This window comes from Ciconia boyciana, chromosome 10 (genome assembly GCF_034638445.1).
Source record: "Ciconia boyciana chromosome 10, ASM3463844v1, whole genome shotgun sequence".
In the NCBI taxonomy this organism is placed as follows: domain Eukaryota; kingdom Metazoa; phylum Chordata; class Aves; order Ciconiiformes; family Ciconiidae; genus Ciconia; species Ciconia boyciana.
The window spans coordinates 2,600,365-2,609,224 of record NC_132943.1 but is presented as its reverse complement, the minus strand read 5'-3'; the positions used below and the strand labels follow the sequence as shown (position 1 = coordinate 2,609,224).

The window sequence follows — 8,860 nt, the reverse complement described above, 5'->3', positions numbered from 1 at the left end:
AACAGAAGAAGGGACTTGTCTTCCAGCAGATGTTCTGCAACTGTCTATAGCTAAGGAAAAAGTAAGTACAACCAGACCGGGCTCTGTCAATTCTGAATTGTTGTGCAGTTTTGACTCGATTTTCCTGTTGTGGGGGGTTTTTTGAAATCATAAGTAAAATTAATCATTAATTCTTTTTTTCCTCTTAGCCCAGTTGTCTGTTTATCTTCAGGCAGAACTCAGGGAAGACTCCCATCCTCTAATGGTAGGTGAAAAAGGTTAAATATCTACATGTGATTTCACTGTGCTCTTAGTTTAAAAGAGAGGGACGGAAAAAGTCCTTTCATCAGTAACTGCGGCAGATTGAAGGGTAGAAGCCCAAAGGACAAGAAATGAGTTATTTTGGATTAAATTGGATAGAAGCCACGTATCCTCTAAACACCCACCAGCCACACTAAATGCGAGGGAAGGAGTCACCACAGAAATGTTGTGCAATGGAGAAGGAATTTCCCCAGCATTGGCCTGGTCCTGCTTTACAGCTGCTTTTCTCCTGCACAAGATGTGCAACAGAACAGGAACGTGTGTGTTTGTTTATGGGAGCCTCCCGAGAGCCGAACCGGAGCCAAGCGAGAGCCTCAGCTCCTCCGGATACACAGACTGCTAAGTTCATCTCCTCTCTCCTGGTGGGAGTACGTCCCCATCCGACCCCAGTGGGCTGCAGGTACTGACTCACCGACCACCCTGAGCTCACCCTCGGCTGATGACTATTGTCTGTTTTCATCTGGGTTTTAGGCTTCTGAGTCTCCAGTGTGGCCAGATGAAGATGTAAGCCTAAAAGTTCTCTTAAAGACTGACTTATTTGCTAGCAACGCTATTTATTTTTCCTACACATTTTTTTTAATTTTTTTAAAGTAAGACACATGGCTCCAAAAAGTAGCAAGTACTTCTTCCTTAAGGAAATGTCACTCGGGCATTGCAATCTTTCGGGAGACGTGACAGGTCTTTTGTAGTATGTGCTTTTTTAACAAATGCGCAGAGAAAGTTTCAATGCAACTCGAAGGTGGCAGAGGCAGTTTTGATGACAACAATTAAACCTGCAGGAAGGGCTTTTTTCCTAATGGAACAACCTCCTGCCTGCAGGAACTGAATACATCTTTTACACCGCACAATTAGATGCACAGGTACCATGGGGAGTAAAGGAGGTTTTGTCCTCCTTTTGCCACGCCAGAGCAGCGCCTTGTGCCAGTGATGGCGAAAGGACTCCAGTAAATCCTTCTTCCTCCGTCCACCTCCCCCATCCCCTCCAGTCAACAAGGAGATTGCTTTTGCCTCCAAAATGTATAATATTTTCCTGCTAAGGGATGTCAAGTTGTCTCTCGAATCCTCAGGTTTTCAGGCGACAGAAAATGGTGTTTACGCCACTGAGCGTAGCGGGGTGCTGCCAGGAACTGGGCTCAGATGCTGCTGCTATTTGTGACCTTTTTTTAAATTTTTTATTTTTTAGGCTTTGTTAGTAGGAATTGTGCCTTAAGTCAAAATTAGGCTTTGTATTTTTACAAAGTGAACTGTTACGTATTCCCTTCTGGTGGAGGGCAGCAAGCGTCAGCACAGCAATAAGGACAAATATTTTGTTGAGGTCCCGTGAGCAAATTCTCTATTCAAATTAAAAGTGCAAACCTGATGCAGAGAATACTGAGTCAGCACCACTGGTTTAGGTCTAGGCCTAACATCTGATATGGTTTCCCAGATAATTTCCAATATACACAAATACTAAATGCCTTTGTCAAGTGGAGTTTAATAGATACAGCAGTGCTTTGCTTGCCATAAAAATAACTGAGAATGAGAGATGGCAAGTCTCTTACCGAATCTAATACTGACTTGTTTTGTTGTATTTGTTTAAGCATTCATGGTAATGACAAAATCGGACTTTCTTTTTTTGCTAAACATCTATTGTTTTCCATGGCATCTGCATCGTGAAGGAAGGAACAAATACATGTTTCACTTATGACGTTATTCTCCTGAAATGCTGTTTACATTTTACAACAAACACTAGTCTATCGCAGCTTTTTTTCCTGCTACAGAAAGCAGGTTCCCCTGTGGGGTTAAATCTTAAGAGTAGCTCAGTCAGTCACAGGCCATACATGCCACAGCCTCTCCACTATCACTAGTAAAGACCCCGTGCTGCCCGGCCCTTGCACAGCTACAAGGAACCATGACAGGTGACAAAGGTGGGGTGTTCCTGGCCAATGCTGCTGCAAATCCAACGTGAAAAACTAGCCCCAGAAAGCCTGGAGCGGAACAATAGCTACTATTCACTAATCTACCCCGGATCCAGATCCCTATTTACTAGGCACTCCATAAACACAAAACAAGCAAGGCAAAGCTCTTTTTGTCTAAAGAAATGACATCCTCGGTATGAGACCAGAGACAGCAGATGGGAGAGCACCAGGAAACAATGAGACAATGCTGGCTGGCGGGTGAGAAACAGCCCCAGCACTCGGCAGCCAAGCACCGCCAAGGACGTGGTGGCAAAGGGGCATCTGCCGAGCAAATCTGAAGAGGAGCTGTTACAATTGAACCAGGATTCAACAATAAAATTTTATTCAACTGTGATGTTTTCAAGATTTTCAGGTTTTGACTGAAAATCGTTCAGTAAAAATGACTTGCTTGCCAGGCAACAAGACCTGAATGACACCTGTACCAGTGCTGCAAACTGTTCTGTTGTCAAACTTGACTCAAAAAGCAACGCTCAGCCAGTAGTAACCAGTCGGGATTCAAACTGACACCAGTGCCACTGGTTTACCAGCCTAGCCCTAAACATTTATTGAAGTGAATAGGAAATACTAATGCTACGAATCAGAAAAAACTGAGGCTCTTCAGAAAAGAGAAGGGAAGACCAATCCGGACACGAGTAAAGAGCTCTAATTTCATTAAAGGATTATCCTTCATAGAGGATTTTCTCTTTTACAGGGTTGAAAAACTCCCCATCTTTGCTTAAGCTCTATGGGGAGTACCCAAAAGAGCCCAGCGCTGGAGGGCTGCCTGCACTCCGTGGGGAGCAGAAGAGGGGCTCTTCCAGGGCCTGACTCTGGGCACCCATGTCCAGCCCCATCTCCGACCCCCTCGGTGAACCTACTGGCTACAGGGCAACCTGGAAGAGATTAAGCCTTTAAATACTACTCCCCCCCCACCCTTCCAATTCAGCAAAGTACTTAAGCTCATCATCTTCCCACTTTGACAGTATATTTTAACACACAGCATTGGCACTAGTTTAACAAACAACTTTATCTTTCATTGGCATAATTGCAGTGGATAATCAGTCATGACAAGAAAATGCCTAAAGCATTTCTTAGGCTTTAGGTTTGGGCTTCCAACCAAGAGTCTGGGGGTTGGTTAAAAGAACATGGACACAGTATTTTATATAACTAATTTCTTTAATGGCATAAAAACTTGAAATTTTTCTTGTACATAAGACAAAAGAGCTGGTGCTCTGTATGTTTTGACAAAGTATGCTGAACACACTGATATCACAAAATAAAAGTTATTTTCTAAACTGGTTTTATAAAAAGCCTAAATTAGGATGGGTGTTTGGATCCTTGTAATGGATGTAGACACGGATTTGCATAAACAGAATCTGATTCAAAAGTCTAAAAGCCCCTAGATTTTCACATCAAAACTCTGGATATACTTTCATGTCTAAATAACATGCTGTCAAGGGATGCTACAGATGCCGTTACAGCTGGGGAAAAAAAAAACAACAAACGTTATTGCTCCTATGAAAACAAACTGGCTTATTTTCTACTGTCAAGAACTTCCAATGCGATCTCATAAGGTCTTCCTCAGGACATGACAAGCCTGTAAATTTAGTAAGCATTCCACCCCCTCAAGGGTCAAAGCTCTACCTTCTTCTTGCACCTCAATGACGAGAACTTCCTTCTGCAGATAAAGGCAACGGAAAAAGGCCACCATTCCTGGTTTCAGTGGTCATCTCCTTGCACAAAGAAACATAACTTCCAACGCAGTATTTCCTATCAGGTTGGCTCACCCGGCTTTGTCAGTCTGACTTCTTATGCTAATGAGAACTCTTTAAATAAATCCTCTTTTCTCATCACATGCTCCCTGACAGCAAGACAGAATGAGTGTGCATGTGACAAAAGGCAGCTAACAAAAGGAAAAAGGTGGCTGTATCTGGACAGAAGAGGCCTAACTTCTTCAGTCTCTAAGCTCATGAGAGATACAGAGATCATTTGTTTCCTGTTCTGAACTTAATTTGGTATTTGGGGGGAACGGGCTTGTTCACCCTCATGGGCAGACTTCCCAGCCTGTGAGTGGGAGGCACGTGACAGATCTGCAGTGACACAGAGGTGCACAGGTTGCACCAGTGCAGCCTGTATGAGAAGCACAACGTGTAAAAAACATGAACACTAACTTTCTACCTGGTTTGAAACAGGCTCTGAGTCTTATTGCTCACCTCCTTTGTAAATTCAAAAACCTCAGAAGAATTTCCTATAACATCAATGTGGGTATCATAAGGAATGATCAAAACATAAGGGTAATCAGGTTTTAGACTTTCACACGCCCATTTATATCTCCTCTTCTCATCTCTGGTGTGCTCCTTATAGTAGATCCTTTCTTTACGTAAAGCCTTATGGAGTTCTACAGACTGATTTTCAATTTTCTCTTTCACTCTTAATAGCTGTCCAGCAGCAGACCTACTTCCAGCATTCTCAATATACACTGTAGTTATATCACCATCAGTGATGTCAGAAATCACAACATCATCATTGACTAGGAACGTCGTGGAAAAAAAGTTCTTCATGTAGTGATATATATCTGTGTCAAGAACAACCACTTGTTTTTCCCCATCTGCATCATGAACGAAATTACTCGTCTCCGTGGTAAGTCTGTGTTGCTGTAGCCTCCTCTTTGGTCTCTGATGGGACTTACTTTCTTCTTTTTTGTCCTTCTTTGAAAGGGATTTTGCTTTTAGTAAGAGAAAGTCTCTTAGCAATTTGATTGCTGGAAATGACCCTTGAACAGAAATATGCCCATTGGATTGCAAAGGACCAAAGCTCAAAGCTGTGCTCTTCTTTTTAAATTCTTCTATCAGATCTTCTAAAACAAATTGATCTTTGAAAATAGACATATTGAGGACAGATGTGACAGAGCTGAAGACCTAGAATTTTGAATTAGAGAAGTTAAGTAATGGTTAACAGAGCAATGGAAGTACAACCACATAAATTATGAATGAGCTTACGTTTTCACAGTAACGGGTTACTTTCAGCGGATAGTATCTGGACAACCTCCTGTCTTCTAGTCGATGTTCATCCTTCTTTAGAACACTCTCTACAACTAAAGAGAAAGCCAGATTCATTTGTTGCGCAGTAAGATAATGCACCATTGCCGGTCTGATGGTGGAACACTTCACCTGTGATTTTTCTCTTGATGCTTTCCCTAACAATTTCCCATACATACACACAGGTGATTCAATATTCTTGCCTAATATTTTATGTATTAGTCAAATTGTTCAGTGAGAGACAGAAGCCTCTCTTCTTAGAACATTAATTGGCAGAGATTTATTCTCAAAGGCCTGACTACAAAAATCATATCTGTTATGCACGGTATAAATTTATTCCTAAAAACAAACATAACAAATGCTTTGCAGAAAGCCTGTTCAGAGTCATGTCTTCACTGAACAGAAATAAAATTCTAAAACTTTGACTGACTAAAAGAGAGGTGTTAGTCTCCCAGTTCTATAAAATCCTAGTACCAGTAAACAATTTAAAATCATTTGTTTTAGGGTTGACATTCTAGGGCTAATTCTTTGGGGAACGGCTGTATTCAGTACATTAATCTAAATACCTTCTTGATCTTCAAAAGTTACATATGCAACTCCTTTTTTCATTGTTGGATACTTTACTTCTTCCACATCTCCCCCGTTATTCTTCGACATTTGGAAATGAATCATCAGTATGTCGGTCATGACATCATTGTGCAGAAGGCCATCTGGAACACCAGTGATGACAACTGTCCTTGCTGATTTAGCAGCTTGTCCTGTTGCCTGCGCACAGAGACACGGCATGCTCAGTAAAGGCAAGGAGTACCGGTGACCTCCCGTAGAGGTTACCCAGATTCACCCTGATGGGTGAAGTGACTCCCCTTCCTTTTGCACAGACAACGTGCACATTTAGTAGCTAATTAAGAAGACTGCTGAATCAGATTTCAGAGCACGCCAGGCTCCCTCAGGCAGCTTTACAATATTGTGCAGTAAAAAATGGCCTGACTCTTTAAGCGTAATTTACACCCTCTCAATATCTTCTTTCCTTAGAGCAGTAAAAATTAGATCCAAATTTAACAGCTTCTCAAATGAAAGGTCCAGTGTCACACTGAGAAGGTTGTTTGCTCCGATTCTAATATTCAAAACTTGAAGAGAATGAAAAATTTTAATTGCATGTACTGTTCAGTAAGGATTGTCTTTTCAGAGTGGAACGGTCAGATTCAGACTGTCCTTGTTAAATTCATGAGAGCTGGGATCTAGGGTTGTGCTCTGACTCATCTCTCCACTTATTAAATGGATAACCTTGTTAAATTGGAAGAACATAATCCCAGTCATCTGAGACTCGCAGTGCGCAAAACAACTAACTACACACATGATTTTCATCAGAGCCAAACCTCCCAATGCTGCAAACATGAAACCCATCCTAAACAGGATTGTTAGACATTGTCCATGTCTTGTTAAGAAAAGCGTATTTTCTTTCCATTCTTATTACACAGACATAAACAGTAATATTTCACTGGGACTATCATGGCAAAAATTACTGTAAATGGTAGAACACTGAGTAAATTTTGTAACAGTTCATTTTGGGAAGAAAGAAAATAATACAGTGAATGCTGCATGGCAGTGTTCATGGGAACGAACTGCCAATAACTTCAGAGCGACTGTACTTGAGGTCTGTCACTCCATCTAAATTCTTTAGACTTCTCTTACAAAGTTTCTCCTGGACCTGGGCTGCATAAAACATTAGGGCCAGCACAGCAGTTACAAAGCCTGCAGAAAACGTGCCGCCGGGGGTGAATGCTTCGTTGACGTGCGCCCAAAGCCTTGTGGACCACCACCGCAGTGTTTCTGAAGGGAGTGAGGAGACAGATTCAATGAGACTGTGCAACCATGCAAGCTTTTAATTCATGAAGACGTGAGGCCTTTTTTTATCACCCATCAAATTTAAAGAGCCAGGAGCTTTAATTATATTAGGCAATTATTTTGGTGGTAACGTTCATGTGAAAGCAAGTTTCTGCACTAATGAGACAACATGAAGAGAATATAAACAGAGTGCTTCCAAGATTGACGGAGTTTTATGCAGGATTTTCTCACGCTTCACACAGCCGATGCAGCCGCGCAGGAGCGGGAGCACTCAGCTGCCAGACAGCATCTCGCACCTTGCCAGCTGGTATTTTGGAGCAACACTCGTGCCTACTATTGGGGTTAGAAAAAAAACCCCCGTGAATATACAGTTCATTTGTGCTGAATCACTTCTAAGACAAGTCTGCGTTCAGTGGCTGCTGCTAGACAGAAATGCAGAGCTGCAGAAGGTGCCGCAGTGACAGGGGCGGGCGGATGAGGAGCGCTGCAACGCTGGCCACTGGTGACCGCAGGGTCCTGCGCACGGCCAGGCCGTGCATTCGCCGTTTCTTGGCAAATCTGCCACACGCATCAACGCTGACAAGAGATCGGATATGAAGACTTACCCATTGACCTCATCGGTTCTCACTGTTATTAAAAAACCTGAAATATTAGTAATAGTGAGAGGGAAACCAGACCTGTTGTTACCACTAACTGGAGGGCCAGGACAGCAGGCCGTGGCAAACGCTGCTGCTGTCTGAGCACCGAGTATTTCTTCAGGGCGGGAACCAAGCGAGGGACAGACACGATTCACTCGTTTCCTTCACGTCGCCGACACTTTTAACCCTCTGAGGCTGTTAACAAGCGGTGCAGGAGGAGGCCGCTCTTTCCACCCCGGCTGGCGCGACCAACCCGCAGGCCCGGGGAGCGCCGCTGTGAGAGGCCTCCGGCGGCGGGAGCGGGCCCGCGGGAAGGCCCGCCTCTGCCGCGGCCTCAGCGCCCCCGCCCTTCCCCGAAACCTCCGGGCGGGAACCGACCCTTCCCCTCGGAGGGCCGCTGCCCCCCGCGGCCCCGGCCCCACACCGGACGCGACGCTCCCCTCACGTCCCGCCCGCCGCGGGGACTTGCCATGGCCGCCGCTCCGCCGAGGTGGGGCTTCCGCCGGCGTCCGGGAGAGCGGGCGGAGGGCGGCTGCCTTCCCAGCACCGCCCGTCCCGGCGCCTCCGCCGCGGGGGCACTCGGCGAGGAGCGGGAGGGCTCGGCCTGCCCCGGCCCGGCGGTGAAACTGAAAGAGAAACGGCGGGCTCTGCGTTCCGGGAGCCCGGCGGCGGGGGGACCCTGCTCCGCGCCGCCTCCCGCCGGCCGCGCCGCGGGGAAGCCGGAGAAGCAGCAATACCCTGGTTTTCACAAGAAGCGGCAGGAGCTCCCCGGTCTCCAGCGACGCTGCCTCGCAAGGCAAGGTACCCTGGCTGGCGTGTCTAGATGGTCTTGCTCGCCCTTATCCCACCTCCCCATACTCCCTCCCCGTGTCCCCTCAGTGGAGGGCTGTACGAGCCAGCTCCCCGCATGGCAAGGCACGGACACGGACACGGACACGGACACGGACACGGCAACCCAAAGGCTGTACCCAACTTGTACAGCTGCCGTGGCACCCAAAGGGTCCCAGGCCAGGGCTGTCTGACTGACTCGACGTTGAGGTTTGGCCCATGGTGGAAGCTGCAGCTATGAAAATGTAAAGTACCTGCATGTAGTACGGGTATA

The 8,860-nt window shown here is 45.6% G+C and overlaps 1 protein-coding gene across 2 annotated transcripts; it reads right to left on the bottom strand.

The window, feature by feature from the left end:
• Positions 1 to 3,402: 3,402 nt before the first annotated feature.
• RBM43 (RNA binding motif protein 43) lies at positions 3,403 to 8,561 on the bottom strand. Of its 2 annotated transcripts, none has more exons than XM_072873995.1 (4): positions 8,228 to 8,561; positions 5,842 to 6,040; positions 5,237 to 5,331; positions 3,403 to 5,155 (listed from the first exon to the last, which is right to left on the bottom strand). In XM_072873995.1, exons 1-4 carry the CDS (start codon positions 8,228 to 8,230, stop codon positions 4,412 to 4,414), a joined length of 1,041 nt encoding a protein of 346 aa, XP_072730096.1. In that variant the 5' UTR covers positions 8,231 to 8,561; the 3' UTR covers positions 3,403 to 4,411. The 2 variants fall into 2 exon arrangements, with proteins under 2 accessions (XP_072730096.1, XP_072730097.1); XM_072873996.1 differs by lacking the exon at positions 8,228 to 8,561 and adding an exon at positions 7,798 to 8,208.
• Positions 8,562 to 8,860: the final 299 nt, after the last annotated feature.